The sequence below is a fragment of the Acinonyx jubatus genome, chromosome X, assembly GCF_027475565.1.
Source record: "Acinonyx jubatus isolate Ajub_Pintada_27869175 chromosome X, VMU_Ajub_asm_v1.0, whole genome shotgun sequence".
Lineage (NCBI taxonomy): Eukaryota > Metazoa > Chordata > Mammalia > Carnivora > Felidae > Acinonyx > Acinonyx jubatus.
The window spans coordinates 99,280,054-99,296,793 of NC_069389.1; the positions used below are offsets into that span (position 1 = coordinate 99,280,054).

General features: G+C 37.5%; 1 protein-coding gene across 2 annotated transcripts in view; it reads right to left on the bottom strand.

Annotated features, from left to right (window-relative positions):
* The window catches only part of TENM1 (teneurin transmembrane protein 1), a 779,729-nt gene that overhangs the window by 273,771 nt on the left and 489,218 nt on the right, over positions 1-16,740 (bottom strand). For both annotated transcript variants that reach the window (XM_053201635.1, XM_027054328.2), the window contains exon 8: positions 5,225-5,377. In XM_053201635.1, the coding sequence (XP_053057610.1) occupies positions 5,225-5,377 (153 nt within the window). The remainder of the gene's footprint in view (positions 1-5,224; positions 5,378-16,740) is intronic.

Consider the following 16,740-nt stretch of genomic DNA (forward strand, 5'->3'; position numbering starts at 1 on the left):
GGAGACAGATCTTGTAGAATGAATTTAAAAGAAATGCCACTTTCTCCCAAGGCCAGACTTTTGCAAAATCGTAAAGGAGATAAAGGCTGACGTGAGTGTTCCAAAAAGTCCACCCTTTTTGTTCCTGTGCTCTATGTTGGCATCCGACCTGCAGGAATTCAGTACCCTCCACTACTGGATAAACTTCCTCATTCAGATGGCTGCTGACGATGTTGGACTTGACCTCAGCCCCATGTTCCTGGAAAACTGCTGGTTAAGAAATCCTCCCAATCATTTGGGTGCCTAGGTGGCTTAGTCGGTTAAGCATCCAACTCTTGATCTTGGTTCAGCTCACGATCTCATGATTTGTGAGACTGAGCTCCACGTTGGGCTCTGTGCTGACAGCGTGGAGTCTACTTTGGATTTTCTCTCTTCCTCTCTCTGCCTCTACCCCACTTGCTCTCTTTCTCTCTCTCTTGTATTCTCAAAATAAATAAAGAAGTATTAAAAAAAAAACAACAGAAATCTTCCCAACTTTTTTTTTCCCCAAAATCCTCTCACTCTTCTATGTTTTGGGAAATGGCTTACTGCAAAATAAACAAAAAACAAAAATAACTGCATTAGAAACCCTTTCCCATATGACTTATAGATTTGGCTCTGTCCACCCTTTCTCATGGCTCCCATAAGAACTGTATAAAACTCCTTTGTTTACCTGTAACAAGACAAAACACAGACCTTTCCCCTTTTGCTGGAACCTGCCAAAAGACCAAATACAGACTTTAAAAATTGCCTGTTCTTTGTCTCATAAATAATTAGTTGAGGTGAGAACTATTTGTTCTCCTTCAACTAGCTAGACACAGACATAAACATTTCCTGTTCAGGTGACTGACTGAGACTTCCTCAGAGTACAAAACAATCCCAACTGTAAACCATCCCACATGTCCCTATCCACTCCTCCTATAGAAGTCCAAGGCAAAATCCACTTTGCTCACTCTGATCTTCCTATCTGGAATGCTTTCCCTATTGCAATAGCCTGAGTAAAATCAATTTCCCTACTTGTTTAGTTTTTGCCTTTGATACTTCCTTAGAAAACCTCTTTAGCAACTTATATGTTTAGTTTGTGTTACGTTATTTCAATAACAGATGAGAAAACAGAAGAGGTGGACTCAAATGCCGTCTGTGTGTTCTCTGTGAGTTCTTGATCCTTCTGGACCTCAGTTTCTTCATCTTTAAATAAAGACGTTGTATTTGATAATCTTTTAAGATTTTAACATTTCATACTAGTTGATAAATTACACTGTAATTATTTTTAGGTCAATTTATGGATGTCACATGACTCAGGTCTGGGACTAAGTCTTTCACTCTTTTCTATCCCCTGCTCTGTTTAAAGTAGTTGTTATGGGGTTCCTGGGCAGCTCAGCCAGTTAAGTGTCTGACGTCGGCTTAGATCGTAATCTCACGGTTCATGAGTTCAAGCCCCATGTCGGGGGCTCTGTGCTGACAGCTCATTAAAAAAAATAAAGTAGTTGTTACATAATGTTTATTAGTTAAAGAGAAAGAGTTATGACTACTTTGTAAGTTTCTAAGGTAGTAGGGGCTTTCAATTCTATTAATGTTTATTGAACAACCGACAGCTGGTCTTTCTGGTAGATTGCAATATGTGGTTGTGACTTAAGTCTTCTTTTGGAAATTCCATTCAAATTATTCAATTAAGTTTCAAAAAGAAAATGTTAGCATACTAACTGTCTATAATCAAATATTCTTTTTTCTTTCATTTGGAAATCTAAGTAGTGAGAAAAGTCTTTAATCTCCTAAGGAGAAGCAGATATATTTAACTACTGTTTATGGGGAACCAATTCCAGTAGAATTTGATTTTTTTTTCTGTGCCATTCTATTTGATTCATCACTTTGATGGTTAAGGTGATGATAATTACCAAATAATAGATGCTAAATTGTTAAGAGAGATCAAGCTTTAAAAAGAGAAAATATCTAAATCCCAAGAAGGCCATCATCCATGGAAAAGCTGATACCAGTTTGAAAGCAGGATCTATAGTACCCAATAGGATGCCAATAAACTCAAGGTCATTTTCCAATCATTTGGTCATAATAATTACTGCTCAACTAAACAATGTGCCTGGCACTGCGCTATATGCTTTACAACCATTATCTCACTTATTCTTCACAACCAACTTTTGAGGCAGGTACTATTATTGTCATCCTTATGTTGTAGATGAGGACACTAGTTCAGCAAGGTCGTGTCAATTCATTGCCTGACGTTGGAGAGCCAGTAAATGGCACGGTCAGTATTCAAAGCCAGGTCTGTCTGACTCCAGAGCCCAGGCTCTTAACCACAGTGCTACAATGCCCAATCCTGCAGAGGAGTAAGGAAAACAATGCAAAAAGGATTATCTGGTTTTTAGTTTTATATTTTAATGTACAGAGCATCATTAAGACAAGCTTCTGTGACTGTATTTATGGGGTGTGTGATGTCTCGAAAATCATAAAAGGATACAGCTGACCAGTTGAAAATATCCTTATAGTATATTACATCTTCTGCAAGGTTTGGTTTAGTATACACATGGCATTATAAAACAGGGGCTATGTTTGTACTCAGTGAGTGATATGCAGTAAAGACCTAATATAGCTGAACTATGATGTGCAGTTACAGTTAGGGTTTTGTTCAGACTGCCATAAAAAGCCAGTTTAAGATAACAACTGGGTGTATATGGCATCAACCCTTAATGATTTTTCTTAATAAAGTATTACATTGAAATTGGTTTGGCCTGTTTGTTGTTATAATTGAGCAGAAACTTAAAAGAATTTTTCATTTATGAAACTTGTCACAACACATTAAAATACAGGTGTATAGAATTTCTCTAAAATGCATCATGAATAGACTCTGGGGCTTTGCTTTCACTGGGTAAAGTGTCTTTTGTGGTTTTCACATACATTTTGCGTGTGGATTTCAGTACAGTGTAGGAACAAGGCTCTGAAATCAGACCACCAGTTTCTAGCTCTGTAACCATGGGCAAGTTACTTAACCTGTGTCTCTGTTTTATTCTTTGGAAAACGAGGACCATACTGTTACCTTCATGATATAACACCTGTTAAGTGGCTGGAGCAATTCTTGACACACGGTTAATTATTTAATAAATTTTAGTCACCATCATCAAACTATAGCTAACTTTTGAACAACGCTGCAGTTAGGGGCACCAATCCTCTCCCTCCCAAACTCCATGCAGTCAAAAATCCTTGTATAACTTGTGACTCCTCCAAAACTTAACTACTAATAGTCCACTGTTAGAAGGCTTACCAATAACATAACAGTTGATTAACACATATTTTGTATGTTACATGTAACATATACTGTATCCCTACGATAAAGTAAGCTAGAGAAAAAAACAAGTTGGTAAGAACGTCATAAGGAAGAGAAAATACATTTACAGTACTGTGCTGTATTTATTGAAAAAGTCTGTATATAGGAGGATCTGCACGGTTCAAATCCATGTTGTTCAAGAGTCAACTGTACTTCGGGGAAGAGAATTACAGATATCTGAATTAGCATAAAAAACAAATATGCTCTGGTAACAACTGTGTAATGACCTTCTGTCTTGCATGTTTCATGTCCCTCAAATAGATAATTCCTGATTTTCAAGTGTGAATGGCAAGAAATCCCAAAGGCACCAAATGGTGGCCCTTGCACTTGCAGGTATAAAGGGACAGTAGGAAAGAAAGAGAGAAAAAGTCCAAGTCCAAATGTACTCAGACCCTTTCCTCTGTCATCACTGACCCTTGTACTACCCTCAGCCCCTCTCAGCAGCAACAATGAAAATTGCTGTGAAAGGTCAGCCAAGGCTAGAGACAGTATTTCTAAACAAGAACGTAAAGCAAACTGCATCGTGAATTGAAAACTAGGACAAATCATAATGTTTTCCTGAAACCAAACCATGAATTTTTACTGAAGCATAGACCAAAGAAGAATTGCCCTTTAAAAAGCAAACAAAAACAAAACAGAGCAAACCCCACAAATAACCCCCCAAAAGAAACTAAAAACAGAAATCAAGATGAGTAACTCAACTACAAAACAAAATATCTTGTTTGCAACTAATCAAGCAAAATAAGACTGTCTTACCACCCCTATAAAATTGCAAGCTTCTTTTAAAAAATTTTTTTAAATGTTTATTTTTAAGAGAGAGACAGAAAGACAAAGCAGGAACGGGGGAGGGACAGAGAGAGAGGGAGGCGCAGAATCTGAAGCAGGCTCCAGGCTCTGAGCTGTCAGCACAGAGCCCGACCTGGGGCTCGAACCCACAAACCGTGAGATCAAGACCCGTGCTGAAGTTGGATGCTTAACCGACTGAGCCACCCAGGCACCCCTCAAATTGTAAGCTTCTTGGGGGTAGACTTTGGATCATTCATTATTTCATCTGTTTATATGTGATCTCCTAAAGATATTTAGGATTCTGCTGGCTACATGTTTTGTTTGCAATTTATGCTTTTGAAGGCCATCCTGAAATTTGACAGTGTTTGAGTCCTTGTGTGCTGAATCCTATTTCAAAAGAAATCGTCATACAAACTTTCGGTTATTTTCAATACTTGTATATTAAGACTAAGATCATTCAATGTGAATAAGATGTTGGGAATGTTGGTCCTGTGACATTTATTGTAAATAAGTCTGGTAGCTCAAGCTCATGTTGGTTAAATTTAACAATTCAGTACTCCAAGTGCTTTTTTCTTTTCTCCAACTATGAAGAATTTGTGTTCCCCAACAAGAAAAAAATTCATGTTCCCCCACTTTGACATAAACATTCACCCTTATATTAAGCATAAAAGGCTTTTTCTTATTATAAACAGAAGAAATTTCCATATACCCTTTGTAAAATGTTATATATAAATGCTGGGCTTGGACACAGAGAACTTAATCAAAATCCCATGTTGCTTCAGGGTAGTTATATGCGAAATGCAATTTCCATTGTATTGAAACCTCCATCCTGTAAATATTTATCTATTTTCAAAATTGCCTACATATTTGAAAAGTTTAATTGGTTTATACTCAAGGCACTAGAGAAAGGAAAATTTGCTTTCATAAGACATTTACATGTATTTATTCTGTCCACGTAGAGTACTTCTTTCGAGTGATCATGAAATTTAATGTGAAGTGAAACCATCCCAGCTTTAGCTCTAAAGACCAAATTAGAAGAAAAGTAATCAATAATCAATAAATCAATCATTTTGATCACTGTACCTTTTTTCTCTGATTTATCGGAAACTTTTCCTCCAATTGGAGAGTAAGTAGTATCCATGGATTCGGTCCCTCTGTTCCCTTTGCTAACTCCATTTTCATAGAGCTGTCCTTCAACTGGTTGCAGCTGCCAAGTCAGGCCGAACAAATGCACTGCTGCAAGAAAACAAGCCACACATGAACTTACTCCAGACTTGCTGACACGGTCCCTGTACCAGCTGTCCCTTTCCACCTAAAAATGCCATGACCGGTTTCCTTTTAGGCTAACCAGCTTGCACGTTATACCTACGTCATACGTTTAGCTACTTTCCTAAGTAGCTATTGTTAAAGTTTTGAAGCTGTAGCTCTCCTGGTGATAGACGTTGGAGTATTAGTTAAGCAACCACAATGGGATTGGACGCTGCTCCTCAGCGTTGTTAGCCCTTCCTCTCCCATGTCCCTGAGTCGTGTAACTCTAGTTTGCATATGGAAACTGCAGAGTATCGCGAGAACATGGGAGGCCTTAGCTATGGCTCCGATTCAATTCAATGCAGCAAACGTTTCCTGAGTGCCCAGAATGCATAAAGTCGTATGATAGCTGCTGCAGATGTTAAAATATAGATGCCTATTAGGGTAGGAGTTGGAAGTAACACAAGTATAAAATAAGTATAAGATATGCAGAATAATTGACGTAATACAGGTTCAATTGCTATCAGAGGATTAAAAAAATACCTGTGTTGATCAGAGTGCAGGAAAATGGGCACTCTCATATACTCTTCACGAGAATATTACAAAAAAAACACTTTTGTGGAGAGTAATGTGGCACCATTTATCAAAAAACTTTAAAATTTGGCTTACCTTTTTAGCCCACAATTCCATTTCTATGAGTTAATTACGAATGTGTCCAAACTACAAGGCTATCCATTGTAACATTTAAAAGCTAGTAGAAAGTTATGATCAATCTAAATATTCATCAAACGAGATTAATGAAATAACTGATGATATTACAAATAATACAAGATTACATGGCTATTAAATCATGTTGGAGAGGACTATGAACTGGCATGGGAATAATTATGATGCATCAAATGAAAAACATCAGGCTACTAAACAGTACAAACAGTATGATCTATAATGCGTGTGTGCGTGTGTGCGTGGGTGTGTGTAGACATGTGGATGTCTGGATAGAGAGGGCTAGGAGAATATACAGCAACGTGTTCACAACATGGGGGCCTATGGTGGATTTTAATTTTCTTCTTTGGGATTTCTGTCCTGTTGATAATTATTACAATGAATTATCAGTGATGTTTGCCATGCGGGAGAAAAGGAATTTTTGTTCTAAGAGAAAGGGTTTATTCTCTTGTTTCAAAGAAAACAATCCTTACAAAATATTGAAAAAAAATAAAAGAAGTGGCTTATTGTCTAACTGCTGAGGCTAGGACTTCCAGTGCTAAGTAACAGTGGTTAGGGTGGACATCCCTGTCTTGTTCCTGAGCTTAGGGGAAAAGCTCTCCGTTTTTCCCCCATTGAGGATGATATTAGCTGTGGGTTTTCCATATATGGCCTTTATTATGTTAAGGAATGTTGCCTCTAAATCTACTCTGTTGAGGGTTTTTTATCATGAATCGATGCTGTCCTTTGTCAAATGCTTTTTCTGCATCTATTGAAATGATCATATGGTTCTTTTCTTTTATTGATATGGTGTATCACGTTGATTGATTTGCGAATATTAGACCACCCTTGCAACCCAGGAATAAAATATCACCTCACAACTGTCAGAATGGCTAAAATCAACAACACAAGAAACAACAGGTGTTGTTGAGGATGTGGAGAAAGGGGAGCCCTCTTGCACTGTTGGTGGGAATGAAAACTGGGGCAGCCACTCTGGAAAACAGTATGGAGGTTCCTCAAAGAGGTAAAAATAGAACTACCTTATGATCCAGCAATCGCACTACTGGGTATCTACCCAAAAAATACAAAAACACTAATCCAAAGGGACACATGCACCTCCATGTTTATAGCAGCAGTATCTACAATAGCCAAATTATGGAAACAGCCCAAGTGTCCATCGACTGATGAATGGATAAAGATGCGGTATACATATACAATGGAATGTTACTCAGCCATAAAAAAGAATGAATTTGGGGCACCTGGGTGGCTCAGTCGAGCATCTGACTTCGGCTCAGGTCATGATCTCATGGTCTATGAGTTTGAGCCCCGCATCGGGCTCTGTGCTGACAGCACAGAGCCTGAAGCCTGCTTCAGATTGTCTCCCTCTCTCTCTTCCCCTCCCCCGTTCACGCTCTGTCTCTCTCTCTCTCTCAAAAATAAATAAACATTAAAAGAAAAAGAATGATCTTGCCATTCACAGTGACAGGGATGGAGCTAGAGAGTATTATGCTAAGTGAAGTAAGTCAGAGAAAGACAAATCCCACATGATTTCTCTCATATGTGGAATTTAAGAAACAAAACAACACACAAAGGAGAAAAAAGAGAGGAAGGCAGACCAAGAAAGACTCTTAAATATAGAACACAAACTGATGGTTACCAGAGAGAAGGTGGGTCGGCGAATGGGTTAAACAGGTGATGGGGATTAAGAAGGGCACTTGTGATGAGCACCAGGTGTTGTATGTTAAGTGTTGAATCACTAAATTGTACACCTGAAACTAGTATTACACTGTATGTTAACTAATTGGAATTAAAAGAAAAACTTTAAAAAAGAAGTGGTTTAAAGGAACAACAGATTAAAATTGGCTGGGCTGATCAGGGATGCTTTAATGAAGAAAGCAGGATTAGAGATGAGCCTTAAAGAATGTATAGAGCTTTGACAGCTGACAGTAATGGGTAGGGTGAGGGGGCAGGTTGAACAAAATATGACTTTGTAAAGCACAGGGTGTATTTGAGGCAAAGAAAGTTGCTGGGGTTGGCTGGAGTATAGCTATGTATAGATGATAGTGGAAGTTAAGGCTGGAAGGGAGGATTAGGGCCATGTTGTGAGGATGTTGAATGCCACACTTAGATATTTGGGTTCAATTTATTAGGCAACAAGGAGACATTGCTATTTTCTGAGCAAATGAGCGTTATGATCAGTTTTCTTCAGGAAGATTAATTTGATAGCAATGGGGAAAACTGATGGCTTCTAGGTAAACAAACGATATCATCGGAGCAACCCTTTGTGGGAAGATAAATCCAATACTAGTGTGGAGAACGATGACTTGGGAGGCCTAAAGATTTGGCAAGAACACAAATTGGGATGACCACTGCAATAATCTAGGTGAGAAATAATGAGCGTCTCAATTAGGGCAGTGGCAGTGGGAATGCAAAGAAGGCAATTCCTTAAGGGGAAATTGCATAAACGTCATCTCAGGGTTTGGTAACAAGTTCTGTGTGTGCATACATGTATGTTCACCGCACGCTCATGCACGCATGTAGGTGTGCTGGGGGCAAAAATAGAAGAAAATGAGGGAAAGGGAGGAATACAACATAGTTAAGGTTTGAAGCCTGAGTAACTGAAAGCATAGAGCAATGATTAATAGAGTTAGGGGACTGTGCACTTAGCCCAGCACTAGCTACAAATAACTGGTGCTGGACATGTGTTTGTTGACTGATGACTAGTTGGTTTGGGGCAGGGTAGGGTGATGGGGGAAATATAATGAATGTATCTTTGGAGGTGCCAGCTTCCAGGGACCAATGGACTGTCCAGATAGAAATGTTCAACAAACGAGCTTTGGAGGTTTGAAGTTCTGGAGAAGTATTAAGGCTAGAACAAGACTGCGGAATCATATATGCACAGAGGCAATGGCTGACAATGTGAGAGTGAATGAGGTCACTGAGGGCAGATAATGTTGGGAGAAAACAATAACTAGGACAGAAGCTGGGGAAATCTTTTTATCTGTTTTCTCATTGCAATTTTAAACAGCAACCAGATCTTACCAAAAGGAAAAAAAAGTGGATCTGTTCATAATCCATCTAACATTTTTCTTTATGTTTCTAGGCAGAGTGAAAGGGGCTAATTTGTATGTCTAATACTCATAGATAGTATGTGGATTAGCAACCAAGAACAGGAAATCTGGCCAGATAGCCTATTTAAGAATCATTTATCCACTTTTAGTTGGAGCTAGAGATTTCTAACACCTACCTTCTAATTTATCCTTAAAATTTTAAGCATTTAATTGGTTTCTACCCTTTTCTTTGGATTAAGGCCAGTGCTGCCTGATGAATTTCTCTTGCAATTATTGCAAACAATTGGAACTCAAATGATAGTGGTTCTGAGTAAGGTACAGTATGGCATGCTAATAAAGCTATATTAGTGACATTCCCCAGACTTCCTTGCCAAAAGACTCAAAGTATGGTTGGTTTAACATACTTACTCCAATTAAAGGGGTTTATCAGTTTTTAAAGAAAATTTGGTCTACTCTGTCCCCCAAATAATTGGAAAATTATGGATATTAAAAGCTATACTGAAAATGTGTTTGATTCCCTTGGTTCAGTTACGTCTGTGAAATTAGATTGGCTATAAGGAACAAAAGGCATAGTGGTTTTCATTTTGAAGATCAAGCGGGATATTTTATATACTTTAAGTTAAGCCAGTTTCCTAAGGGCACTCAAAAATGACAGAGAAAATGCATGTGCTGAAAAATCACTTCAAAATAATAAGGCAAGGATTAATTTTTCACCATCAAATGAAATGGACTGCTAACAGTCAGTTGAGACAGGCAAAGAAGTGTGGGCACATTTAGCAGAATACTCTGAGAGTGGCAAAGCTTTATCATTTTTTAAGTTTACTTTGTCTTTTCCAGGCAATAAGCTATTTGTAATGTATATTTGTATCAATACATAATGCAAGTGAACTTACTTGCTACAGATTAGGGGTACCATAGGGGTACTTTCCTCTCCTCCAAACGGGACTTCCATAAGCTGAGTTGTAGAAGGAAGTCAGAAAGTATGTACAGGGTAGACTAAGGTAACTAGGTAACTCTAGTCTTGGAGTTCTATTAGAAATAAAAAATATTGTGTTCATACTAAGACCAATAAATAAAATCATGTTGATCTTTGCGACATACCAATACTCCACTAGAAAGATCCAGCACTACTTATTTTATGGGGATGTATTTGTTAATTCATTCAACACATACTTTCAAAGCATATGCTGGGCACATTGGGAATGTTGGAAATATAGGCAGAGGTAATAACAAAAATATTTAGCAGCCAGGACACCGTAGGTACTGGCTGACCAATATGGAACAGGATCTAAACAACCAATACAGCCTAATCAGGACACGCTGATTGCATATCAAACTTGGATGCAGGATGAGGATACAGAGCCCTTAGCTTCTCGTGGGTCCCCATCCAGATCTACGCTATGTATCTATAGCCACATTTTGGAGGCAAGTCTCCAAAGCCCTAGTATAAACATTATAAGCCAACTGGGTAGAATTAAGGGTATAAAAAGGTAATGAAAAACAGGCACTGTTTTTCTAAGTTTACAACAGTGAATACAATCTTTAAAAAACCTCTACATTCCCAGAACTCATATGAGAGGGTGGTGGGTTATGACATGCAGACAATGAATAAATATATGATATAATTAATATATAATAATATGATATATTAATATACCATAGCTGTGTAGAAACAAAGAAGCAAATAAATGGAATAATGTCAGGTAGTTATTGTAAAAGAAATAAGACTAGTCAAGGAAGGCTTCTCGGAGAAGGTAATATTTGAACCAAGTTCTGAATGAAGTGAAGCCATATGAATATTCAGTTGAAGAACCTTCCAGGAGGAAAGAATGGCAATTACACAAAACTCTGAAGTTTTGTATGAAATGTTTGAGAAACGCTAAGGAGGCCAGTATGACTGGAGCTCAGTCAGGAAGAAGAGTGGTAGAGGGGCACCTGGGCGGCTCAGTCAGCTGAGTGTCTGATTCTCGATTTTGGCTCATGTTCTCACAGTCCGTGAGTTCAAGCCCTGCATCACTCTGTGCTGACCGTGCAGAGCCTGCTTGGGATTCTCTCTCTCACTCCCTCTCTCTGTCCCTCCCCCATGCATTCTGTGTCTCTCTCCCGCTCTCAAAATAAATAAACTTTTTTAAAAAAGGAAGAAGAGTGGTAGAAAAACTCTTAAACTGAAGGACTGCACCCATGATTATGCTAGATCTGTGCTCTAACCAACTTTACAAACTGGTCACTAATAAATCTTACAAGTGAATAGAAAGTGATAAAACTAAAATCATGCATACTGAAATATGCATTTTAAAATGAGCAATTCTAGTTATAGTAGACCTAATAGAAATACTCGTGACCCCAAACTCAAAGTTATTTTTCATAAAGACATATATAAAAATATACATCCTCAATGGGTAGAGGCTGACACGACCCAGATCTTTCCAGGAGTACCAGTCCCATGTTGCACTTCGCTGAAATTCGGTGGCTGGACAGAATGTGCATGCCTATTCAGATATTCTGGGAATAATGTCATTTCAGCTGATTAAGAATGTGCTCCTAACAAATATTCCCTAGTGCCAAGTCCTGTACATTTTATAATCATTATCCTTCTTGGTTTATCCAGTTGCAAAGAGCTATGCTCTGAAATTATAAATTTATCACAAAGGTAACAAATGGAATATCTCACCCTCCCCAATTGCCAAACTCAATCTTGGATCTCAAGGCAGGCTAACTTTATGAGAAGAAGCTCTTGCACATTTCTCTAGGCTGAAAGCTCAGAGTCTCTCAGTAGTTACTTCTCTGCTCTTTCTGTTAGGATGTTGGTCTTTCTTTCTCTTAAGTAAGACTGATGGTCTCTAGTTAAATATTTATAACTGATACTGCTTCCTCGTTCCATTTCCCTTCAAAAGGAAAAATATTCATGTATAATAGACCATAGGAAAGCTTCAGAACTAGATGTAGGACATACGTGCTTAATGACCTAGGTCTGTATCATCCCACATGGCAGCCACTGGCCACATGGTCTATCAAGCATTTGAAATGTGGCTAGTCAGAGGCGAAGTGTTAGTACAAAAGAAAAATCAGAATATATCCAATTAATTTTATATGGATTACATATTGAAATGATATTATATATATACATATATATATATATATATATATCTGAGTAAATAAAAATTTTAATTATTCCCATCGGTTTCTTTTCACATCTTTAATGTGGTTACTACCAAATTTTAAATTACATAGGTGGTTTGCTTTGTATTTATATGGACAGTGCTGATCTTGACTATCTAGAACATTTCACGAAGAGAGATGATGTTTCTCTTTTAGCACCCTTCGTAAGGTCCACCATGTTATATTGAAGGTATTTATTTACATGTCTGCCTCATCATTATTAAAGTATTCAAAGGGCAGGATCCATGTCTTCTTAATTTTTCTCTCTGGTACCTAACTCCGTGTCTGGTAGTCAGGAGGTACTCTGCTTACACACCGATCTGACTATAAAGTGGTAAAAGGAGCTTTAGAAAGCAATTTTGTGATACTGATCAAAATTGAAATTGGGAATACTTTTTGACCAATGAATTCAACTTCCAGGAATCTACCAAAGAAATAATCACATATGTGCATAAAGGGGTATGTACAAGAAAAGTCAACATAGCATTGTTAATATAGTAAAATAAACAGAACTGCCAATATATCCATCTTGGAGAGAGTGGTATACTCATACTATGAAATCTTATGTAAGAATTAAAAGGACTGATACCAAGAGACTGTCAGATTGGAGGAAGCTAAGGAGACATGACAATTAAATGCAACGTGGGATCCTAGATAGGATCCTGGAACAGAACAAAAAAGGAAAAACTGGAGAAATCAGTATTATACTCTGAGTTAATAGCATTATACCAATGTTAATCTCTTACTTTTCATAATTGTACTATGGTTATGCAAGACGTTAATACTGCCAGCGGAGTGACAGGTACACAGGAATTTGAGGAATTCGGCGCTATGTCTACAACTGTTCCGTAAGTCTAAATTTATTTAAAAAAAAAATCCTAAAAAGAAAAAGAATTGATTCAGTGGTGTGCAGGAGCCAGTTTACACTGGTTTATAAAAGCCCACTGTGCACGTCTTCCCAATTCCACCTTCAATGACTTCACGTTGGTAGTTGAAATCGCCCATGGTGGGTTTATTAACACTCCCGGAACCAGCAAATGTTGCAGACCATTTTTTTTTTTTTTTTTTTGCACAGAGAGCTGGCTGTTAAACATTCATCAGCACACCACTGGTTGAGCTCTATGTACCTACATGAAAAAAGCTCTAAGATTTGTATAAAAAACATTGGAGAACAATGCATGTCCAATGATCCTATTTAAGCAAAAAAAAATATGTATCTCTTTATATGTAAATGCATACAAAGAACTGGGAGGATTGATACCAAACCATTGATCTTTAGAGTGGGGAGCCGGAACTTCAATATTTTCATGGTAATGTTAGAATGTTTTACAATGATAATGTATTCATGTATTGTTATATAATAAAAAACACTACGTGCTCAACAAACCTTTTTTTTAAAGCTGAATGAATAGATGCATTGTTTTATTCATTCTCTTTTATTACTATTTTCTATCTAAAGTAAAGCATTTGAAACCAATTCAAAGCAGGAGAACAATTCAGCAATAAAATCTGAATAACCCTCAAACACATAAAGCAGATAAAACAGAACTCTTGATTGAAAGGGATTGGGAGTCCAGGGACAGCTGGGTGGCTCAGTCAGTTAAGCTTCCCTCTTCGGCTCAGGTCATGATCTTGCTGTTTGTGGGTTTGGGCCCCACATCAGGCTCTGTGCTGACAGCTCAGATCCTGGAGCCTGCTTCGGATTCTGTGTCTCCTTCTCTCTCTGCCCCTCATCTGCTCTCTCTCTCTCTCTCTCTCTCTCTCAAAAATAAACATTTAAAAAATTTAAAAAGCAAAGAAAGGGATTGGGGGTCCAAAAGAGTTGCCCAAAAGCTCCAAAGACATAGTTTGAAATCGACTGGTCAAAAAAATTATCCTCAAAATATCTGAATAAGAAAAGTTTGGGTGCTTGGAAGAACTTTTTTGACAGTTAAATTTATTGGAGTATCTTTACAATGCTATTGCCAGGATATGAAACCTTTCATATTATTCTGTATCTTTTGGTATTTTCTGTCCACTCTCTCATAGATAATATTAAAACCCACTTAATAATAGATAAATTGGTCTCTGATACTAAATACACAAGTAAACCTTGAAATCACAGTATGCGTGAGGAAAACACAACTTTGCTTTCAAGGAATTCATCTTGCATCTCAAAATGTACACATAGTCAGCTAAGGATGCTGTATTTATTTGTTGCAAGAAGCTTCTGGTGTTATTTTCTAAATCTACCAATAAACCTATTTAGAACATTTGAAACCTGTCTCACCAACAAAATCTTGTCCATCATAGATGATGTCATAAGTTTCAAATCGTGCCAAGATAAAAGCATGTAATATTTTTCAAGATAATTTGTTTTTCCTTTCTGTCAGAAAATATTTTCCCCACCAGTTCCCTTACATATCTTGCTTCATGTTCCTTTAGGCTAAGGAATGCTACTGGTTTTGCACTCGACTTCCAAAGCTTGTCAGAGCTACAGATCTACTTGTATGTTGAACAGTTCTCTTCCTGAAAAATATGCCAAGTACATTACCCAGATGGTGACCCCTGATGACTTCAGCCTTTCAAGTTAACTCCTATGGGAAACAATCTCGCCAGACCCATACTTCAGTGGACATCGTGTGAAGCTAGATGCTTCTGCAATAAGATCACTGCAAAAATGCTGCTTGAATTAAATGCAGTGACTGCTAACATTACAGAAACCAAGTTATCTTTCTATCTTAAAATAAATCCCATTTTCATTACATTAAACATCAAATTGGTATATGAGTGAACTATAGTCCTTTGATAAATTACCTTCAGATCTTGGTTTTATCCAGGTGATAACCAGATTACATGCAAGATTGAAACCCATTAGTTTTGGGGGAAGCATTTTTCAAGAACTAAATAAAGCAGTGCATGTTTATTTATGGTACCTTACTTTTGCCTCAGCAGTTTCATTCACGTTTTCTCTCTTTTTTCCTACGGTTGCACATATACATTTTCTACCAAAAATACTATTTGTGCTTGCACTACATCATGAACATAAATAAAACATACTTAAATGTTCCTTTTCAAAGTAATTTGAATGGAGTCAATATGGCTTTGAGATCCCTTTCAAACACGTTTCAAAGCCTGAAAAGCTGTCGTGTTGGGGATGGGTAAAACTCCTTTTCAAAGAAACGACTTCACTAATTTAAACAAAAGAAGTAAAAAAAAAAAAAAGAAAAAAAGTCATTTTTCCTTGAACCGGTTTACATAACACATTTTGCAAGTATGCCATGGTAAAACAGTAAAATTAAACAACAAATAAAGAAAAGATTGCGATAGTATAATAGAGGCAACGAGGACACGTTTCTTGTTGATCCACATGTTTGAATCCGTACATTTCCTTTCCTAAATGAAATGCATTATTCTTTCTTGCAGCATACATTTTTTTTTCCTTTTTTGCCTTAGTACGGTCCTGGTTTTATCCAGTATCGAGGCTAGAGAAGATTCTATCAAGGTAATAAATCATTTTAATATCCCAGTTCTATATTATATTATCTTAAAACTTTCATTTACTATGTATTTTATATTTTCCATTCACAGGCTGCAGCAATATTTATAAATAACATGTCTATTTGGGTACCTTATCACAGGTGTAATATATGATCTGCATTTGCAGCTGCATAACGGGCCCATCTGTGTATTCCTTATCAGACAGACACAATTATTTAGTGTTTTCATCTCAAGTCACAACACCAGTAAGTGCTCTTCATAACTCAAATCTTACTTACTTTTGTATTATTATTTGCTTTGTAGAGTCAAGAGGAGTAAGCGGCAGAATGACGGGATAAATTTTTTTTCAAAAAATTCATCTAATGAATACTTCAGCAAAAATATCAATTTAACTAGGAATCAGCACTTTTTCATTCTCCTTTAAAATTTTCTTTTTCTTTCCATTTCCCTTCATTTTCTGCTTAGCAAATTCTCCCTTTCACTCTGGTCCAAATTATGCCTATTGCTTCATCATTATTGATGGCTAGTTTGAGTGCGTATTTGTAATTATATCCATATTCTTTTAAAAGGTCCAGAAAAAACTGGTGAATATGGAGAACGAGAAATAGACTCACACGAAAGCCCTCTCCTCCTCTTACCCATTTGCCCTGTATGCATTTAAATTATAAAAATGGAAATACATTCACTGATTTATATCATCAACCCATGGTAGCTGATGCTTTAAAACTCACTTTTCCGGGGCACCCAGCTGGCTCAGTTGGTTGAGAGTCGCCTCATGGTTTCAGCTCAGGTCATGTTCTCACAGTTTGTGAGAGTGAGCCCCAGGTCAGGCTCTGAGCTGACAGCGAGGAGCCTCCTTGGGATTCTCCCTCTCCCTCTCTCTCTCTCCCCCTCCCCTGCTTGCTCACGTGCACTCTCTCTCCCTTTCTCTCTCTAAAA